General features: G+C 43.6%; 1 protein-coding gene across 1 annotated transcript in view; it reads left to right on the forward strand.

Moving 5' to 3' along the window:
- Nucleotides 1-24,312, forward strand: part of LOC149450096 (uncharacterized) — an 83,207-nt gene that overhangs the window by 36,468 nt on the left and 22,427 nt on the right. Inside the window, exons 5-6 of the mRNA XM_089692341.1 lie at nucleotides 14,934-15,012; nucleotides 15,460-15,586. Of these exons, the coding sequence (XP_089548467.1) occupies nucleotides 14,934-15,012; nucleotides 15,460-15,586 (206 nt within the window). The remainder of the gene's footprint in view (nucleotides 1-14,933; nucleotides 15,013-15,459; nucleotides 15,587-24,312) is intronic.

The following is a 24,312-nucleotide window of genomic DNA, read 5'->3' on the forward strand; positions in this document are numbered from 1 at the left end:
CTGTGTGACATCTCTGATGTGTGTAAAGATCAAACTTCTGTGAAAAACATTTCCCGCACTCAGGACAGGAATACGGCTTCTCCCCTGTGTGAGATCTCTCATGTGTGGAAAGATCAGACTTCTGCAAAAAACATTTCCCGCACACAGAACAGGAATACGGCTTCTCCCCCGTGTGAGATCTCTGATGTCTGTGAAGACTGGACTTCTTTGAAAAACATTTCCCACAATCAGGACAGGAATACGGCTTCTCTCCTGTGTGAGTTCTCTGATGTGTGTAAAGATCGGACTTCTGCAAAAAACATTTCCCACACTCAGGGCAAGAATGTGGCTTCTCCCCTGTGTGAGATCTTTGATGTGTGTAAAGATTGGACTTGACTGAAAAACATTTCCCGCACTCAGGACAGGAATACGGCTTCTCCCTCGTGTGAGATCTTTTATGCCTATTAAGATTGGATTTACACTGGAAACCCTTCCCGCACTCAGTACAGGAAAAGCTCTTTCCTGTTGGAAGGCCGGTCCGGTCCCGCACAGTCTGAGGTTCCTCAGGATACGAGGAATCCGATGGTCCATTTACACTGGGTGGTGCCGGATGGACATTGGAGGGAGCCGGGTTTTCTCCTGGACTATACTGTGTGATGTCCTCATCTTCTACTTTCCAGTCTGGAGACAAAGTGAGACAATCCTCGGAGGTTTTCCTCATCTCCCGGCCATGGACTAAAATACAAAGACAAAGAGGATTACTAGACAGGAGCTGATTGATTCCCCCAAACTTGGACGTGGTATACTTGGACAGAGGGGGGGTGGTGGTGGACGTGGTATACTTGGACAGAGGGGTGGCGGTGGACGTGGTATACTTGCACAGAGGGGTGGCGGTGGACGTGGTATACTTGCACAGAGGGGTGGCGGTGGACGTGGTATACTTGCACAGAGGGGTGGCGGTGGACGTGGTATACTTGGACAGAGGGGTGGCGGTGGACGTGGTACACTTGGACAGAGGGGTGGCGGTGGACGTGGTACACTTGGACAGAGGGGTGGCGGTGGACGTGGTACACTTGGACAGAGGGGTGGTGGTGGACGTGGTACACTTGGACAGAGGGGTGGCGGTGGACGTGGTACACTTGGACAGAGGGGTGGCGGTGGACATGGTATACTTGGACAGAGGGGTGGACGTGGACGTGGTATACTTGGACAGAGGGGTGGCGGTGGACGTGGTATACTTGGACAGAGTGGTGGCGGTGGACGTGGTATACTTGGACAGAGGGGTGGACGTGGAATACTTGGACAGAGGGGTGGACGTGGACGTGGTATACTTGGACAGAGGGGTGGACGTGGACGTGGTATACTTGGACAGAGGGGTGGACGTGGACGTGGTATACATGGACACAGTTCCCCACACATGGCTAATGTGTAAGGTAAAGTCTATGGGCTGGAAAATCTGAATGTAAATGGATAGAAAACTGGCTAAAAGATGGTATTCAGAGAGTAGTGGTTAATGATTCATAATCTGAATGGTCTGGGGGTGTCAGTGGTGTACCCCAAGGCTCAGTGTTATTAGTGGTGTACCCCAAGGCTCAGTGTTATTAGTGGGGTATCCCAAGGGTCAATGTTGTTAGTGGGGTACCCCAAGGTTCAATGTTGTTAGTGGGGTACCCCAAGGTTCAGTGTCATTAGTGGGGTACCCCAAGGTTCAGTGTTATTAGTGGGGTACCCCAGGGTTCAGTGTTGGGACCCTTACTTATTAATATATATATAAACAAAATGGGGTGTGAGATTATAAATCCCATTCCAGTCTTTGCAGATGACACCAAGCTGTGCCGGGGAATAACGTCCTTACAGGATGTCTCCAACTTACAAGCCGACCTCAATGCTCTGTGTAATTGGGGGACTATGGGGCCAATGAGGGCTAATGGTGATAAATGTAAGGTTCTGCACTTGGGTGGGGCTAAGAATATGCATCATACATACTAGGGGGGTACAACTGGAGGGGGTCAATGGTGGAGAATGATCTGGAGGAGTCAATGGTGGAGAAGGATCTGTGGGGGTCAATGGTGAAGGATCTGGGGGACAATGGTGGAGAAGGATCTGGGGGACAATGGTGGAGAAGGATCTGGGAGGGTCAATGGTGGAGAAGGATCTGGGGGGCAATTGTGCAGAAGGGTCTGGAGGGGTAGGGGTCAGTGGTAAAGAATCTGGGGTGGTCAATGAAGGAAAAGAATCTGGGGTTTCTAGTAGATCACAAGCTCAATAATGGCAGCAATGCAAAACTATGTGTTCTAAAGTGAGCAAAATCCTCTCGTATTAGGAGAGGTATAGACTGCAGAGAGAGATATCACCCCCCCCCTCCCCCCCGGGTACAAATCATCAGGTAACACCTCATGTGGAATATGCAGTTCAGTTTTGGGCTCCAAATCACAAAAAGAACACATAATATAATACATAAGGGGGGATATGACCTCCATGTATAATACATAAGGGGGATATGATCTCCATGTATAATACATAAGGGGGGATATGATCACCATGTATAATACATAAGGGGGGATATGATCTCCATGTATAATACATAAGGGGGATATGATCTCCATGTATAATACATAAGGGGGGATATGATCTCCATGTATAATACATAAGGGGGGATATGATCTCCATGTATAATACATAAGGGGGGATATGATCTCCATCTATAATACATAAGGGGGGATATGATCTCCATGTATAATACATAAGGGGGGATATGATCTCCATGTATAATACATAAGGGGGGATATGATCTCCATGTATAATACATAAGGGGGATATGATCTCCATGTATAATACATAAGGGGGGATATGATCACCATGTATAATACATAAGGGGGGATATGATCTCCATGTATAATACATAAGGAGGATATGATCTCCATGTATAATACATAAGGGGGGATATGATCTCCATGTATAATACATAAGGGGGGATATGATCTCCATGTATAATACATAAGGGGGGGATATGATCTCCATCTATAATACATAAGGGGGATTATAATCTCCATGTATAATACATAAGGGGGGATATGATCTCCATGTATAATACATAAGGGGGGATATGATCTCCATGTATAATACATAAGGGGGGGATATGATCTCCATGTATAATACATAAGGGGGGATATGATCTCCATGTATAATACATAAGGGGGGATATGATCTCCATGTATAATACATAAGGGGGGATATGATCTCCATGTATAATACATAAGGGGGGATATGATCACCATGTATAATACATAAGGGGGGATATGATCTCCATGTATAATACATAAGGGGGGATATGATCTCCATGTATAATACATAAGGGGGGATATGATCTCCATGTATAATACATAAGGGGGGATATGATCACCATGTATAATACATAAGGGGGGATATGATCTCCATGTATAATACATAAGGGGGGATATGATCTCCATGTATAATACATAAGGGGGATATGATCTCCATGTATAATACATAAGGGGGGATATGATCTCCATGTATAATACATAAGGGGGATATGATCTCCATGTATAATACATAAGGGGGATATGATCTCCATGTATAATACATAAGGGGGGATATGATCTCCATGTATAATACATAAGAGGGATATGATCTCCATGTATAATACATAAGGGGGGGTATGATCACCATGTATAATACATAAGGGGGATATGATCTCCATGTATAATACATAAGGGGGATATGATCTCCATGTATAATACATAAGGGGGGATGTGATCACCATGTATAATACATAAGGGGAGATATGATCTCCATGTATAATACATAAGGGGGATATGATCACCATGTATAATACATAGGGGGGATATGATCTCCATGTATAATACATAAGGGAGGGATATGATCTCCATGTATAATACATAAGGGGGGGATAGGATCTCCATGTATAATACATAAGGGGGGATATGATCACCATGTATAATACATAAGGGGGGATATGATCTCCATGTATAATACATAAGGGGGGATATGATCTCCATGTATAATACATAAGGGGGGGATATGATCTCCATGTATAATACATAAGGGGGATATGATCTCCATGTATAATACATAAGGGGGGGATATGATCTCCATGTATAATACATAAGGGGGGATATGATCTCCATGTATAATACATAAGGGGGATATGATCTCCATGTATAATACATAAGGGGGATATGATCTCCATGTATAATACATAAGGGGGATATGATCTCCATGTATAATACATAAGGGGGATATGATCACCATGTATAATACATAAGGGGGGATATGATCTCCATGTATAATACATAAGAGGGATATGATCTCCATGTATAATACATAAGGGGGGGTATGATCACCATGTATAATACATAAGGGGGATATGATCTCCATGTATAATACATAAGGGGGATATGATCTCCATGTATAATACATAAGGGGGGATGTGATCACCATGTATAATACATAAGGGGAGATGTGATCTCCATGTATAATACATAAGGGGGATATGATCACCATGTATAATACATAAGGGGGATATGATCTCCATGTATAATACATAAGGGGGATATGATCTCCATGTATAATACATAAGGGGGATATGATCTCCATGTATAATACATAAGGGGGGATATGATCTCCATGTATAATACATAAGGGGGATATGATCTCCATGTATAATACATAAGGGGGATATGATCACCATGTATAATACATAAGGGGGGATATGATCTCCATGTATAATACATAAGAGGGATATGATCTCCATGTATAATACATAAGGGGGGGTATGATCACCATGTATAATACATAAGGGGGATATGATCTCCATGTATAATACATAAGGGGGATATGATCTCCATGTATAATACATAAGGGGGATATGATCTCCATGTATAATACATAAGGGGGGATATGATCTCCATGTATAATACATAAGGGGGGATATGATCTCCATGTATAATACATAAGGGGGGATATGATCTCCATGTATAATACATAAGGGGGATATGATCTCCATGTATAATACATAAGGGGGATATGATCTCCATGTATAATACATAAGGGGGGATATGATCTCCATGTATAATACATAAGGGGGGATATGATCTCCATGTATAATACATAAGGGGGGATATGATCACCATGTATAATACATAAGGGGGGATATGATCTCCATGTATAATACATAAGGGGGATATGATCTCCATGTATAATACATAAGGGGGGGATATGATCACCATGTATAATACATAAGGGGGATATGATCTCCATGTATAATACATAAGGGGGATATGATCTCCATGTATAATACATAAGGGGAGATATGATCTCCATGTATAATACATAAGGGGAGATATGATCTCCATGTATAATACATAAGGGGGATATGATCACCATGTATAATACATAGGGGGGATATGATCTCCATGTATAATACATAAGGGGGGATATGATCTCCATGTATAATACATAAGGGGGGATATGATCTCCATGTATAATACATAAGGGAGGGATATGATCTCCATGTATAATACATAAGGGGGGGATAGGATCTCCATGTATAATACATAAGGGGGGATATGATCACCATGTATAATACATAAGGGGGGATATGATCTCCATGTATAATACAGAAGGGGGGATATGATCACCATGTATAATACATAAGGGGGATATGATCTCCATGTATAATACATAAGGGGGATATGATCACCATGTATAATACATAAGGGGGATATGATCTCCATGTATAATACATAAGGGGGGATATGATCTCCATGTATAATACATAAGGGGGGATATGATCACCATGTATAATACATAAGGGGGGATATGATCTCCATGTATAATACATAAGGGGGGTATGATCTCCATGTGTAATACATAAGGGTGGTATGTGATCTCCATGTGTAATACATAAGGGGGGATATGATCTCCATGTGTAATACATAAGGGGGATATGATCACCATGTATAATACATAAGGAGGATATGATCTCCATGTATAATACATAAGGGGGGATATGATCACCATGTATAATACATAAGGGGGATATGATCTCCATGTATAATACATAAGGGGAGATATGATCTCCATGTATAATACATAAGGGGAGATATGATCTCCATGTATAATACATAAGGGGGATATGATCACCATGTATAATACATAAGGGGGATATGATCTCCATGTATAATACATAAGGGAGGGATATGATCTCCATGTATAATACATAAGGGGGGGATAGGATCTCCATGTATAATACATAAGGGGGGATATGATCTCCATGTATAATACATAAGGGGGGGATATGATCTCCATGTATAATACATAAGGGGGGATATGATCACCATGTATAATACATAAGGGGGGATATGATCTCCATGTATAATACATAAGGGGGGGATATGATCTCCATGTATAATACATAAGGGGGGGATATGATCTCCATGTATAATACATAAGGGGGATATGATCTCCATGTATAATACATAAGGGGGATATGATCTCCATGTATAATACATAAGGGGGGATATGATCACCATGTATAATACATAAGGGGGATATGATCTCCATGTATAATACATAAGGGGGGGATATGATCTCCATGTATAATACATAAGGGGGGGATATGATCTCCATGTATAATACATAAGGGGGATATGATCTCCATGTATAATACATAAGGGGGATATGATCTCCATGTATAATACATAAGGGGGGATATGATCACCATGTATAATACATAAGGGGGATATGATCTCCATGTATAATACATAAGGGGGATATGATCTCCATGTATAATACATAAGGGGGGGATATGATCTCCATGTATAATACATAAGGGGGGGATATGATCTCCATGTATAATACATAAGGGGGGGATATGATATCCATGTATAATACATAAGGGGGGATATGATCACCATGTATAATACATAAGGGGGATATGATCTCCATGTATAATACATAAGGGGGGGATATGATCACCATGTATAATACATAAGGGGGGATATGATCACCATGTATAATACATAAGGGGGATATGATCTCCATGTATAATACATAAGGGGAGATATGATCTCCATGTATAATACATAAGGGAGGGATATGATCTCCATGTATAATACATAAGGGAGGGATATGATCTCCATGTATAATACATAAGGGGGGGATATGATCTCCATGTATAATACATAAGGGGGGGATATGATCTCCATGTATAATACATAAGGGGGGGATATGATCTCCATGTATAATACATAAGGGGGATATGATCTCCATGTATAATACATAAGGGGGATATGATCTCCATGTATAATACATAAGGGGGGATATGATCTCCATGTATAATACATAAGGGAGGGATATGATCTCCATGTATAATACATAAGGGGGGGATATGATCTCCATGTATAATACATAAGGGGGGGATATGATCTCCATGTATAATACATAAGGGGGGGATATGATCTCCATGTATAATACATAAGGGGGATATGATCTCCATGTATAATACATAAGGGGGATATGATCTCCATGTATAATACATAAGGGGGGATATGATCACCATGTATAATACATAAGGGGGATATGATCTCCATGTATAATACATAAGGGGAGATATGATCTCCATGTATAATACATAAGGGGAGATATGATCTCCATGTATAATACATAAGGGGGATATGATCTCCATGTATAATACATAAGGGAGGGATATGATCTCCATGTATAATACATAAGGGGGGGATATGATCTCCATGTATAATACATAAGGGGGGATATGATCACCATGTATAATACATAAGGGGGATATGATCTCCATGTATAATACATAAGGGGGGGATATGATCTCCATGTATAATACATAAGGGGGGGATATGATCTCCATGTATAATACATAAGGGAGATATGATCTCCATGTATAATACATAAGGGGGGATATGATCTCCATGTATAATACATAAGGGGAGATATGATCTCCATGTATAATACATAAGGGGGATATGATCACCATGTATAATACATAAGGGGGATATGATCTCCATGTATAATACATAAGGGGGGATATGATCTCCATGTATAATACATAAGGGGGGATATGATCACCATGTATAATACATGAGGGGGGATATGATCTCCATGTATAATACATAAGGGGGGATATGATCTCCATGTATAATACATAAGGGGGATATGATCTCCATGTATAATACATAAGGGGGGATATGATCTCCATGTATAATACATAAGGGGGGGATATGATCTCCATGTATAATACATAAGGGGGGATATGATCTCCGTGTATAATCCATAAGGGGGGATATGATCTCCATGTATAATACATAAGGGGGATATGATCTCCATGTATAATACATAAGGGGGGATATGATCATCATGTATAATACATAAGGGGGGATATGATCTCCATGTATAATACATAAGGGGGGATATGATCTCCATGTATAATACATAAGGGGGGATATGATCTCCATGTATAATACATAAGGGGGGATATGATCTCCATGTATAATACATAAGGGGGGATATGATCTCCATGTATAATACATAAGGGGGATATGATCTCCATGTATAATACATAAGGGGGGATATGATCTCCATGTATAACACATAAGGGGGATATGATCACCATGTATAATACATAAGGGGGGATATGATCTCCATGTATAATACCTAAGGGGGGATATGATCACCATGTATAATACATAAGGGGGGATATGATCTCCATGTATAATACATAAGGGGGGGATATGATCTCCATGTATAATACATAAGGGGGATATGATCTCCATGTATAATACATAAGGGGGGATATGATCACCATGTATAATACATAAGGGGGGGATATGATCTCCATGTATAATACATAAGGGGGATATGATCTCCATGTATAATACATAAGGGGGATATGATCTCCATGTATAAGGGGGGATATGATCTCCATGTATAATACATAAGGGTGGATATGATCTCCATGTATAATACATAAGGGGGGATATGATCTCCATGTATAATACATAAGGGGGGATATGATCTCCATGTATAATACATAAGGGGGGATATGATCACCATGTATAATACATAAGGGGGGATATGATCTCTATGTATAATACATAAGGGGGGGATATTATCTCCATGTATAATACATAAGGGGGATATGATCTCCATGTATAATACATAAGGGAGGGATGTGATCTCCATGTATAATACATAAGGGGGGGGGTTGCTGTAGGAAAGTCCTGGATTCTTTCTTGGATCCACAGAATATAACTGGATATAACATTTATAGGGAAAGTTGATCCAGGGAATATCCGATTGCCTCTCGGGGATCAGGAAGGAATTTTATCCCAGCAGGAGCAGATTGGATCGTGCTTTGCTTGGATTTTGCCTTCTGGTGGATCCACTGTGAGTGTAGGATTATAACTTTTATTTTTAATGTTTCAACTAGATGGAATGTCTTTTTTCAGCCAGACTAACTATGTAACTATGTAGGTCCCACACCGCTGCCTCCCATCTCCTGAGACTGCACTCAGTGACTTGGGTCTGAGACACTACAGACATATCCCTCCACCCGGCACAGCCAGCAGATAACAGAGCAAGGAACCCTGGGAGAATTGTTCTGTCAGAGATCTTACTAGACCCAGACATGGGGCAGAATATCAAAAGCACACACCCCAGGTGTCTAGGTCTAGAAACACTTATGGTGAAAATGAACATTTTGCTGCCAGCTGAACCCCAGAACCTCCATAAATCCTGTCTAGATACATAAATTGTGTCTGCAGCACAGAGAAGGAAGATTATCCGAGAGAAATCCAGGAATACAGGACGGGGAACACAGCTCAGGAAAGTGACCAGGGGATTACAGGCTGATATCACCCAGTCCCCGCCCTACTCTGGACCAATCAGTGAGCAGTATGGGTGGAGGAATGGATTTAGTGTTCATGACCCACCTGTGCTGATCTCTGTAGGAGTGTCCTCCTCTATAAATGTCCCCGTTATTCCATCCTCCTCCATAGACTGCTGATCATCCCTCACATACGCCTCTTCTTCTTCTTCTGCTTTCACCTCAAATTCTATATCGATTGGATCTCCACTCTAAATCAAGAAAACGGGAGAAAATATCATCTGTAAAATGTAAGGTCACATAAAAATATCCACACATTGTCTCTATGAGTCCATGTTCTAGATTCTCCATCCCACCAACCTTGTAATGGTGATCTTTCTTTGTGGAATCCCGGGAATACAGAGGACGGGGACATCTCTCTGGTGGGTTCCTGGTATTAGGTGGCTCCATCATATCCTTGTGTCCTTCTGAAAACTCCTCCATCACTCCATACTCCTCATCCTCCTCTTTATACTCTTCTTTAACATCAATATTATCATCCCCGAGGATTCCACTCTGAAAGATATAATAAAACATTCATTGTAACAAACATGCTGTGTATAAATCACAACTACCAATAATTGTCATCATCTACCTGATGATGGTGAGGGATGGTGTGACCTTCCTGTGTGGAATCCCGGGAATACAGAGGACGGGGACATCTCTCTGGTAGGTTCCTGGTATTAGGTGGCTCCATCATATCCTTGTGTCCTTCTGAAAACTCCTCCATCACTCCATACTCCTCATCCTCCTCTTTATACTCTTCTTTAACATCAATATTATCATCCCCGAGGATTCCACTCTGAAAGATATAATAAAACATTCATTGTAACAAACATGCTGTGTATAAATCACAACTACCAATAATTGTCATCATCTACCTGATGATGGTGAGGGATGGTGTGACCTTCCTGTGTGGAATCCCGGGAATACAGAGGACGGGGACATCTCTCTGGTGGGTTCCCATGACTGGATCCATCTGTAGGAAACACACACACTGACTGAATCCATTGTTTCTATGTGTTTATCAGATGATGGGGGATCTAGGTGGATCCTCCGTACTGCTCTCTCCTTTACAATAAAGTCTCCTCTTACCCGGTGATGTGAGGGGCGGCTGATTGTCCTTCATGATGTCCTTGTAGAGATCCTTGTGTCCATCTAAATATTGATTTGTATCATCAACGTGTGTATTATTATCTGCTGGAGATAAAAGACGTCACAGTGACTATGGAGGAAGAGGACGGACACGAAGGGGGGTTACTGGGTATAAATAGAACATAACATCTTAATACCCCCTCTGCTGCCATGTCCACCAATGTCTCCGATATCCTTCACACCGCATGGCACAGCCTGTCTTTTTTCCAGATGACTTCCTGTGTGTTCCTGACATCACTTCCTGTCTGTACCTGACATCACTTCCTGTCTGTATTCCATAGAGAAGTCCTGTCTGGGTAAAAATGAGATCACCATCTTGTGGAGTTCAGAGGAACTGCAGCCCCGAGAAATGTCCCCTAATAACCATTCCTGCATTGTATTACCTTACAGAGATATCAGGGAAGATCAAAAATAACAAAAAAAAAGTAAGAAACAATAAACCTAACTCTTATGCAACCAACTGTTTAAAAAAGTTTTTTTACTACAGATAGAAAAGTCTTAAAGAAACAGAGATAACAACAAAGGTATACATAATAAAACAGAAACCTCCAAAATCAGACAGACTACCTCTTATATCAGAGAGAGACAGACTACCCAGAATGTCCCGTCCTTCATATCAGAGAGAGACAGACTACCCAGAATGTCCCGTCCTTCATATCAGAGAGAGACAGACTACCCAGAATGTCCTATCCTTCATATCAGAGGAGGACAGACAACCCAGAATGTCCCATCCTTCATATCAGAGGGGACAGACTACCCGGAATGTCCCATCCTTCATATCAGAGACCGAGACAGACTACCCAGAATGTCCCATCCTTCATATCAGAGAGAGACAGACTCCCCAGAATGTCCCATCCTTCATATCAGAGAGAGACAGACTACCCAGAATGTCCCGACCTTCATATCAGAGAGAGACAGACTACCCAGAATGTCCCATCCTTCATATCAGAAAGAGACAGACTACCCAGAATGTCCCGTCCTTCATATCAGAGACCGATACAGACTACCCAGAATGTCCCATCCTTCATATCAGAGACCGAGATAGACTACACAGAATCTCCCATCCTTCCTACCAGAGAGAGACAGACTACCCAGAATGTCCCGTCCTTCCTATCAGAGAGAGACAGACTACCCAGAATGTCCCATACTTCCTATCAGAGAGAGACAGACTACCCAGAATGTCCCGTCTTTCCTATCAGAGAGAGAGAGAGACATCCCAGAATGTCCAATCCTTCATATCAGAGACCGAGACAGACTATCCAGAATCTCCCATCGTTCCTATTAGAGAGAGTCAGACTACCCAGAATGTTCCGTCCTTCATATCAGAGAGAGACAGACTATCCAGAATGTCCCGTCCTTCATATTAGAAACCGAGACAGACTACCCAGAATCTCCCATCCTTCCTGTCAGAGAGAGACAGACTACCCAGAATGTCCGGTCCTTCATATCAAAGAGAGAGAGACAGACTATCCAGAATGTCCCATCCTTCATATTAGACAGCCAGTCAGCTCTTGAAGGCTGGTTGGAAAGAACCATAAGGGTACCTAAGGGCTTGATTGGAAGAAGAGAAAGTGCCAAGACACCTCCTCGGGGTAAGCAAAGAGAAGAAATAGAGAGCAACTCATATGGTGCACAAAACACCAGCAGGTCATAAGGATGCACAGGGACCCATATACCTAAACACCCACCGCTGCCTCTAAGCAAAACTGCCTACATCTAATCATGGAGCATGGTCCAACAAAGCATCCTCAGCTGAGGAGAGGGAAAGAGGGAAGGGATCCTAGATTGTCTACCTGATTAGGAACAGGAGCAAGGGAAGGAGTCTGGAGGAAGTGCAGATCGGTCATCAAATGAGAACTTAACCTCCAGTGACCAGGTCCCACAAAGGTCTCCAGGCAGACTCCCTACCTGCTGGGGGAACTAGCAGCAATAATGCTGACAATGTGGAGAGCACAGGGCCATCCAGCAATTAAATCTTCCTGCCAGGTGGGAAATCAACAGCTTTCAGGTACTGAATCAGAAGAGAACCTGATGGTAAATTCTTATCTCCAAGGAGGACAGCATAGTGAAACGTAACACTCTCAGTGTAGTACAGCATAGGGACTAGGCCACTAGACCTGCCACAGGGAAAACTCCCAGACCATTCCATAGGGGAAGACTCTTCAACACGTGAGGTATTTCCAGTGGAGCTCAGGCCAGAGTACCAAGTCATGGAGGGGATGCTTGATGAGACAGGAACTGTTCTCAGAAAACAAATTGGAGGCCCAGACATGGGGACACCCCTGCAAGTGAAGACTTTCATGGTGAAGGGAATAAACTGCCCCTTTCAGACAAATAGGCAGACAGGTAATATCTGGAAGTACTTGGTCAGGAGAGACCATTTGGATGTTTCACCCCATGTTCAGGCTCCCAGGCATGAGGGGTTGATGACAAGGACTGAGTTACAATTGAAAAAGGGAGTCTAAATTATGAGTGTAATCCATTGGCACCCTACACACCCTGAAAGATGAGAAAGGGAGAATGATTCTGACTTATAAAGGGAGGAATTAAAACCCTAAAGCACAGGTGTCAAACTGGTGACCCTCCAACTGTTGCCAAACATCAAGTCCCATGAGGCATTGCAAGATTGACAGTTACAAGCATGACTCCCAAAGGCAGAAGCATGATGGGACTTGTAGTTTTGCAACAGCTGGAGGGCCGCCAGTTTGACGCTCCTGCCCTAAAGGAAATGAGCAACCTTGCCCAACAGTGACCTTTAAAAAGCCCAAGGCCTGGAACACGAGGCTGATTCTCCAGATGACGGGTAGTACATCTATAAGGTTTGAAACAACCCCGGTAAATCTGTGTCCACTTCAGGAGACCTGCACTGACCCCAACCAGAGGTTGACTGTTGGAATTCTCAGAGACAGTGACAAGGTCAACATGGCCAGCATGAATAGACGTTTTAGGCCAATCACAGACAATCTGCAAGGGACCATGTGGAGCCTTTGTGGGTAGAGTGCCCCGATATCTGAGCAAAAACAGCCAGAAAGTCCAAAATGGAGACTGAGGTCCCTGTGGACATGGGGGATACCTTGGCCACACACGAGAGAGCTTTGGTAAACTTCAATAAAGATGATCCAGTAACAATAGGGGTCCAAGGTTCTGAATTACAGGTGTCAATTCCTTCTGGGAAAACTAAGGTAAACACACACAGAAGCACTCTAGGACTATACGCCGAGTTCATCCTTGGCAGTGGGACAGTCCTGGCTGTTTTAGTGAAGACATGTTGTGTTTGTACAATGGTAATTCAACTAGGCCCAATGTGAGGCAATGTTTTAAGTCTCATAAACCCAGACAGCTCGGGCTGAGGGTTTCAGGTGGCCGAGGGTGACCAAGTCAGTGTAGGAAGGGAGATCCACATGATGCTTCAAGAGCAACGGCAGAATGATGCTTCCTCCAAGCTGAATAGAGAGAAAGAGAAGTCAGAGCTCCACCCAGTGAATGCCATCAGCACTCGATTCCTCAGCCTTAACCCTTAAAGACAAATGTTATATATTTTGCTTTAATGTTTGAAGTCTATAGTCAAAATGGCTGCAGTAGCTTATGGGCATAATGGAGCCATCCTAACACATCTGCCTCCTTTTTGGGCAGGAAAGGTGGCCCCTCATTCTTGTGGCCCCTGCTCCTGAGCCTTACCATGGCTCTTTCTACTCCCAAACAGTCTCATGGACTGTGGCAGCCAGTGTCCTATTTGTCTGGATAAACTGGAGTGAAGAACATACCAATGAGCAATCCCTCAAACCTTGGTCACAAATGTCACATCATAGATACAGCCTAACTAGTATCTGTTACTAATCATCATCTTGAACTCTATTTGCAGATCATCTTTTGCCCCTGGAGGCCCCAGCTGTTGGAGTGGGAGAGGAATCTGCATCTGATGTTGGGGTACGGGAACTGCTGTAATGGGGTGGGGATGTACAAATGCATGTTGCATGTGTATTTGGGAAATGTCATGCATTTTTTTTGTTTTCTGGTGCAGGGAAGTTCAGGCACTCCAGACTTGTGTGAAATGCCGTCACCTCCACCTGAGTTGCCTGAACATCCATTAAGAGATGGTACAGATGTTATCCCTAATGAGCATTTTAGCATTTCCCTTTGTCAAAATCCAAATCAGATCACATTTCAGAGCAGGAAGGTATCAGTCTGGGTAAAGATGCAAAATCATTCATTTCGGTCAAATGTTCATCCAGTGTAATGTGTCAGGGAAAGGCATTCACCAATATCTGGTCCTAGGGGTGGGACAAGAACATGATCTAGTGTTTGGTGTCAGACGAGCCCCCTGTCCTACCGTACCCTTGTGCTGTGTGTTAAACACACTTTCATTTTTTGTTTGTTTCTCCTTGCAGCCAACATTGGATGCAGCTGGATCAGCACCCCGTCCACCTGGACCCGGCCCCCTTCTCAAGCTTGGGGAAAGGCTGGTGTTCAACATGGAGTGATTATGGGAGCAAAGGAGGCTTTCTAATGCATCCAGTAATATAAAAAAGGTTACTGGGGCTCCAACATGAAGCCCTGCTTGGACTTGTCACCTCGGTCAGGGAGCAGACTACAGCATTGCAGGACCTTAGTCATGATATCAGGGCCTTATGTCAAGCAGGGGCTGAACAAAATGCACCTTCGGCCAGAGGATCCCAACCCCTGTGCAGTAGTTTGGGGCCAATGCCAAGGTTGCCACAGAGTTTCCCTCTAGAAAGTGCTGGGGAATCAGCAGGGGAACAAGCCTTGGAGGTGCCGATTCTGGAACTACCCACTCTGGAGCAGCCCCCTCAAGAAACCCCACCTGAAGACCAGTATGCCTCCTTCCCCATGGATCCCTCTTCTGCACCTTCTTCACACTCCACTTTGCCCCTTGACCACACCCCCACTTTCACACCCCTTCCCCTTGTTTCTACACGTCCCTCCTCTCAATCCCATTCTCTCTAGTTCCCTGGTCTCCTTCTCCCATGCCCGCCTCCAGGACTTCTCCAGGGTGTCACCCATCCTCTGGAACTCCCTGCCCCAACCCATCAGATTATCACCTACTCTCCTCTCCTTTAGGCGCATCCTGAAAACCCATCTCTTCAGGGAAGCCTACCCCACCCCCTTCTAACTTGCCGACCTCCTCCACTCTTCCTACCACTCCATCCCCCACAGCTATCTCCTCCTGTACCACCATCCCTTCCCTCCTAGATTGTAAGCTCGAAAGAGCAGGGCCCTCGATCCCCTCATATTTTGCATTGTATTGTTATTGTTCTGTCACATGTTCTGTCCCCCTCTGTAATGTACAGCGCTGAGCGAACTATTGGCGCTTTATAAATACTGTATAATAATAATAATAATAACAACCATTTGGCTGTCCCAAGGGAGCTTAGAATTATCAGTGGACTCTGTGGGCAAGGCTAACGTTCCCCAATATGGGAACACACAATATTGCAGCTTGTTTTCTAAGTGTCGGCTAGCTTTTGTCTTTTTGAGGTGTTGATTTTGGCCAAGACTCCTGCATGGAACACTCACCCCCCCAGAGACTGACACTGCTGTCCAAATATGTTCCCTGTGCTACTTCATTGACACACACTATACAAGAAGTGTGTAATATCCAGGACACCAGGCGTGACACCAGGACACAACTTACACACAGTAAGCCTGCCAAGGAATGCTAGAGACACAGAAAAGTTGGGAGAATAAGAAGAAGGCCTTCTGTTTGGACTATCATTATGCTGGATTAACTGGACCCAGACTAAGTTTGCTTTACACCCCGTGTAACATCTTGCCCCGAGATTGGTTGGGGAGCATAGGATCTTTAGCTGCCTGATTCTAGACGTGTGTGCCTATGGAATTTATGTGCCCAGTGGACACTTGTTCCTCACTTCATTCCCTCCCCACCTCTTGTTGCCAAAACACTGACATGTGAATGAGCAACAAGTTGGATCCAAGTGGTATGTGTGGAGCAGATAGACAATTTGCCCATTAGGGCCCCTTCTTCTCTGGGGGACATTGCATGTAACTGGTCTCATCCATAACTGATAGTCCTTCCAAGAGCAGCTTTCAAGTCATGTGACTTCTGTGTAATGCCAATCCCAACTAGAGATGAGGTGATGGGAGACATCTTGACAGAGTTGGGCCACAGGATCCCCCCACATTGTCTACTTGGCTGCACCCCCCTTTTGGCAGTCTACACAACTCCACTCCACCAAGCTATGTAGAAGTCCCTGGATGGAATGAAGAGCTACTCCAAACGTGAACAATGTAACGTGAATGGAGTGTTCTGTGTAAACTGTTGCAGCATTTCACAAGAGGAAGCAAACCAAGATTGGGAGTAGCTGCAGACAGCAAGCAGACAACTTCAATCTTTATGTATCCCAGCTTAGGATTGAAGGAGCTGGTTTACCTCTCGGAAACATGCAATCCTATCTGCTACAGTCCTAAAGCTGGACTTGCCAGAAAACACTTCGTTTGGACATTACCAGAAATTCCAGGTAAGCAAGATTGTCCAGTGCAGCTGGAGCTAGCAGAGTCCTGCAATGCTTTAGGGACATGCAGATCAGCTCCAACTGCAATGAAGAAGATTGCCGACCTGCAAAGGCTGAAGAAGGACACAACACAGGGCACTGTCCAAGAGAAATAGGACATTTATTACCAACAATCAATAGAAAACTATAAAACATCATAAAAAATTGTAACTAAACTAAAATTGCTGCCTGAAATAGGCTCCAAGGCTGGGCTGGTCCTCGTCTGGTTCCACCTCCAGGGCTTGCTCCAGGACCTGGATCCAGCGGCACATCCAGCCCAGGAGGCCACGAATGTCAGGATCGGGGAACAATGTAGAAAATGCCAAACAAAATATATTATCTGTAATAAAAAAGGAGACAGACTTGCTTCACACAACAACAGCATGCAATGCTTGTCTACCTTTGTCCATTATCCTGAAAGCACTCTATGCTGTTGTCACCTCATAATTGGAACACAGAACTTACATTTCTTGCCTGGATGATATCATGGCCCAAGGAGTGAGCTTGGAATCCTTAGTCCTAGATTACCCGCTTCCCACCCGCAATGTACTGTGGCCAGGCGGCAGCTACAGGCAAAGCAATGTACTTGTACGTCACTCTGGCTGTACTAAAATAGGGGGGCACATCACACACCCGAGCCGGCACACAGCGCTCCCCCACCCCCGACTGCTGTGTCTGGTGGATACAGCGGAATGAAGATCCCAGTGATTGTGACCCGGTGATCATGTGATCTCTAGGTGATCCCAATGTAAGCAGTTATTATGAATCAATCTCATTCATAACAGCTCTGCTTCTCCTCCTAGTGAGCTGTGATTGGCCCACAGCTGTCACATGATACATGGGGCCAATCACAGCATCCTGTACTATGTGAGCAGCTCCAACCAATCACAGATCATTATCTTGAGCTGTCAAATAGCAAACTCACTGATGACAGTTGATGAATGAGTTCGGTTCTGACAGCAAGCTTTGCATTGCAGGAGAAATGATCATTATTTCTACAGCAAAGAAAAGTGTAAAAAAAAATCCCTGATCACCCCCCTCCCCCCACAGTAGTACAATGGTTACTATGGTAACATCCTACTATTCTGATACAAGTATTTAAAAAAAAAAGTTAAATACCAGATTGAGAATTTTGTTTTAAAATTTTTGGGCGAGCAGCAGCTCTTGGCAAAGTGGCATAATCTGCATCACTTCCTGTTTTGGGGTGTCAATGCGCCTGCGCCCCCCACTGCCCCCCTGGTCAGTCCAGGGAGAGAAGAGAGAACACGGCACCGAGTAAAAGCACCACTACATTGTACACACACGTTAGATTAGCACATTTAACCCTTTGATGGCCCCGTCACCCAGCCAGTGCCATTAGCACAGTGTCAGTATATAGAATGTTTCACTGATCTCTGTATTCCTGCCAGTAGTGACATCACATAGTGTCAGGGTCAGTAAGCCCCTCCCAGCCAGGGTCAGCTGGCGTTAGATTGGCCGCACACTGTCGCACTCACGCTATAGGTCGCTGATCACCGCCATTACTAGTATAGTGTTTGTACGGATCAATATATTGATCATGAACAGAACTATACTAGTGCCGGCTTTGTATAGTGTCCCCAATACTCAGTGTTAGCCGGATCGGCCCGGTCACTGCCAGCACTAGTGTTCAGCCCCTCCACTGTTCTTCACAGAAGATTTGTACCAATTGTGGGCCAAGGCAATTTATACACCACAATACATGGCCGCCCCCCAAATTCAGCTCTTGTCACACAATTCACATGGAACTCTATCACCGTTTATGAAATTAAAACATTTTTGGGCCGAACCCCCAACATCGGCATTACAGAAAAGAATGAATTGCAGTCATATTGGTCCGCAGACCCGATTCATCGTATGTCCGTGTTCTCTGCTGGTACATATATGTCCAACATGGACCAGCAATGTACTGGAACGTCGCTGGACTTGGAGTGGTTATACCGGGAGGATGCTTGCAGCTACAGGCATCATTCTAGTGATGGTTTATTAGCTGGAGGTCAGCTTTCATGTAAAAGTAATCCTAGTGGCCAATTAGCTGCAGAATTGTGCTTACAAGCAGCAAGATGGGACATCATTATAAATGATTTCCTACAGCAGCAAATCTGATGAGATGAATGAAGTGGGTGTAAAGTGGAAGCAGTGGATCTGCAGGGAGCAGCATCTTGAGCACAAAGCCCTTTATGTTGTGGATGGATTTGCACACGGTTCAGTTTCCTTCATTTATTGATAAACCCCATAAGACCAATGAAGTGGGTGTAAAGTGGAAGCAGTGGATGTGCAGAGAATAGGATTTGGAGCCCCGAGCTCTTTATCTCTGAATGTCTCCACATATTTGTAGTGTATTTGTGATGATTTCTGTGCACACACAATAGGACAGCGCTGTGACACATAATGCTCTTCTAGATGACAGGGAATCCTTCCCTTTGTTACAGCAGCAGTCCGCTAGAAGGTTTTTGTAGGTTTGGAGTTGTTACACATAGCGCAGGTTTTATCCATTTATAGTGATGACATCATTGCCCAAATCTGGGGGTCACCAGCCATTTCCACCCTTTACTCCCAGCTGGGGGGCTTTGTATCCATATACCAGATGTTCTACAGGACTAAATCTACAATCGACTCCACTGCTCTGACCAGTCTTCCAGCAACACCAAATCCTGTTCCATGTTACAGGTACCTCCAAGTTCTATATGTAGTCTCGGGGGTCCCTGTGGAAGTCCATGTGTGGACATTTCTACCTATGATAAATGACAGGCTAAACCCACCTGGAGACTTTCTCCACACCTGGAGTGTGCTGAGTTCTTGGAGAACGTCTACACAGTGTTTCCAGATTGGCTTTATCACCCCAACGAGCTCGCTCCAGTTCATGGATGTCATCATTATGTTTGGAGGATCTCACCAGTCAGGAGCCTTTCCTGTCATCCTACATGTTCCCTTCTGAGGATTGTTCTATCCTTCCAAACAAATGTATGAAATCATGGATGAGTCCTCCTTCTATGTGATCTAGAAGATCTTCAATCACAATGTCTTTATGGATGAAGTGGATGGCCCAGTTTATATATTATTTATTGCTTTACAGCTTTATTCCCTCCAGGATTCATTCTTTATTTATAGAACCATTCAAGGAAGTGTTCTTACTTTGAGAGATCTCCACCACCATTCCTCTGTGACCATTACATCCTTGTCATTTATGTCTGACATCTTCATTATGAGTGGATTGATAGATATTATTATACTTTAGGATGTATTTTTGCATTTTCTTCACCAAAATGATCAGTTTTGGTGGTATCTGTTTTATTAACTATACATTTGGTTTTTGTGTTCTGTGTTTTTAAGACTTTTCTATATGTAATAAAATATCTTTATTAAACATAAGAGCTATTTATTATTATATATATTATAATTATTATTTTTGAACTTCCCTGGTAGCCCTGTAAGGTAGATATTATACAGGAATGGATATTCTGAGATGTTTCTGCAGTTCCTCTGAAATCCACAAGGTGGTGATCTCACTTATACACAAAGGAAGGTACAGACAGGAAGTGATGTTAGGTACAGACAGGAAGTGATGTCAGGTACTGACAGGAAGTGATGTCAGGTACAGACAGGAAGTCATCTGAAACAAAGAGGAAGTTCCATACCATGCGAAACAGCAAGGAGACGGTGGAAGTGGCAGCAGAGGAGGTAATAAGATGTTATTTCCTATTTACACCCATTAACCCCCTTTATGTCCGTCCTCTTCCTCTGTAGTCATGTCCGTCCTCTTCCTCCATAGTCATGTCCGTCCTTTTCCTCCATAGTCATGTCCGTCCTCTTCCTCCATAGTCATGTCTGTCCTCTTCCTCCATAGTCATGTCCGTCCTCTTCCTCCATAGTCACTGTGACATCTTTTATCTCCAACAGATGATGATACACACATATATAGTGTGGGAACCCAGATGAACCCCTTCAGGGGCAGAACATCCCCCACTTCCAGGCCGGAACATTCTCCTCATTGTGGAGATACATTCTAGTAATATGGTCCTCTAAGGGTTCTGATGGATGAAGGGGAGCTGAGGGGTCTCTTTTGGGGTACAGAGGATGGAGGACTTTGGGGCTCCTTGGAGGGTAGTGGAGTTCATGTTCTCTGAGGGGGTAGAGTAGCTGAAGGATTTTGGGTCCTTGATAGGAGATCTCTGAGAGAAGAGGAGGTACTATGGCTCAGGGAGTCGCTGAGTTAGGGAGGGGGCTGTTGGTCTATGATGGTCCTCTTACCTGAACTTACTTTCAGACCTCCTTACAGAACTCCAGCCATGAAATGAAGGCAACCTTCACCTTCTTACCATCTCACTGGTCAAATAATATTGTCCAAGTGGAATGAAGGACAGTTCTTCACCCCTTGGTGGGCACTTGTTTCTAAAGGAGGTCTGTATGCTCAGCATAGACTAACAGGTAGTCAGGGGTCAGTGCTATACATCTTCCGGAGACAGTCCCATACGTTCCCATGACACAGGCTCTGGCAGTGCCCGGTGCTGGAATTCAGAGCCCCCAGGAACCCACCACCACTATGTACAATGTCCTGGATATTACAGTATATTTGGCAACCAAAGGTCTTCCCCTGGTGTCCCCCTCCTACCCACACTGAGCTGCCATTGGAGGGAGGAGAACAGTCCTCCCCCAAAGCTCTCTCTGCTCCACCAGCAGCATCCTCCTGCTATCCAATCCCTTCTCTTACTGAAGAGAGTGACAGTGACATCACTCCTGTCAGTCAGCAGGCTGCCGGAGATTGGGGCCTTGCAGCCGGATATCGGGCAATTATCCTGATTATCCAGCAACTCCAATCAAAAGTCATCAAGTTCCCCTTCCTGGACCTCATGATGAGGCGACATTGACCTCACAGCACTGCCTCAGAGCAAACTAGTCATAGGAAGGATCAGATTTATCATTCCTTGTCTGCAGATCTAATACTCATCAAAACCAGTTCAGAGACCAAACAAACCCAACAGAGAAAAGGGGATTTCTGATCCAGCAAGCCGAGGACCCAGGACCTTGAAAATGTACTAAACGTTAAGCAGTCCCAGCGATGTGGAAATTTATCAAAAAACTATTTGTCCAAGGGACTAAATCGGGGTCCCAAACTACTTGTCCCTCATGACAATCTACTTGTCCTGATAAAAATAATAATTGAACCCAAACCATATTTATATCCGGTGTTTATTGTTCTACTATTACTGAATGAGACGTTTTATCACGAAGGACTGTCAATGGATGGATGTCCCTTTAACCACTTGCTGTCTGCCTGCTGTTTAAAAATGGCAGGATGGTGGCACTCCAGGGGTGGGTTGCTGTTCATAAACGGCATCCGCCATTTCTAGCTCCCTGGGAGTGCGCAGCACCGCAATCCTGTGCCCGCTGTGTCCTCTGGACACAGTGAAACACCGATCGTCGGATGGGACCTCTGTACGAGGTCCCGATCATGTGATCACTGATTGGCCAATCAGTGATCACATGCAAAGTAATAAGCAAGATGTCACTTGTGACATCATTGCTTACTAAGTGTGAAATCTGTGAATGATCACCAAGGTCACATGGTACAGGGCCATTCACAACAGCCTTGTACCATGTGACAAGCTGTGACCAATCACAGCTCACTCAGTAGTTCTCAATGGCTGCAAGAATGCAGACAGAGAGAAAGAGAAATTGTTTTTGCATCCTATATGGGTGTAAAAGCAATCACTGTAAAAAAAATAAAATCTTCATCACCCCCTACAAGTAGTACAGTGTCACCATGGTGACACTGTACTGCTAGGGTGACAGTATGTTAAAAAAAAAAAAAAAAAAACATAAATAATAATATAAAAAAATAAAATAAAAATGTAAAAAAAAGTTTAAAAATTATAATTTTTGGTTATAAACTAATTTGTCTTTTTTTTTTTATTAAAAAGATGTATGATGAAATATTTATTTGCAAAATCTTATAAGAAAAACACTTTTTTCAAAATTTTTGGACTTTTTAATTTACATAGCAAAAAAATTAAAATCCCAGCTGTGAATAAATACCACCAAAATAAAGTTTTATCTGTCTCAAAAAAATGGTAAAAAATTAATATGGGTACAGTGTTGCATGACCGCGCAATTGTCATTCCAAGTGTGATAGCGCTGAAAATTGCCCTGGACAGGAAGGGGGTAAAAGTGTCCGGACTGGAAGGGGGGGAAAGCGTCCGGACTGGAAGGGGGGGAAAGCGTCCGGACTGGAAGGGGGGGAAAGCGTCCGGACAGGAAGTGGTTAAAGCATGAAATGACTTTGCCAGGGTGGAGAATATGAAGGTTGATGCACATGGGAGCACTTGGGTGCTCAGTACAAGCACATGCTGAGCAGACAAATCAACCTCCAGTGTCCTCCAGGATTGGATCATTTTGTTTTCTGTTCAGCCCACTGATTGGATGAACAATATGAGTAATGTATGGACTGCCTTAATGAGCCGACCTTAAAGAAGGATTTCATTCCAACCAGCAACTGTTGGGACAATGAACATCTTAGTCAGGTCTACATATAACATAATGTATAGAGTGCAGGGGCCAGGAGTAAGTACAAAAACAACATATAGAGTGCAGGGGCCAGGAGTAAGTACAAACACACAACATATAGAGTGCAGGGGCCAGGAGTAAGTACAAAACACAACATATAGAGTGCAGGGGCCAGGAGTAAGTACAAAC

Source organism: Staurois parvus, unplaced genomic scaffold (genome assembly GCF_062004578.1).
Source record: "Staurois parvus isolate SC_StPar_1 unplaced genomic scaffold, SC_StPar_1.0 ptg000582l, whole genome shotgun sequence".
NCBI lineage: Eukaryota > Metazoa > Chordata > Amphibia > Anura > Ranidae > Staurois > Staurois parvus.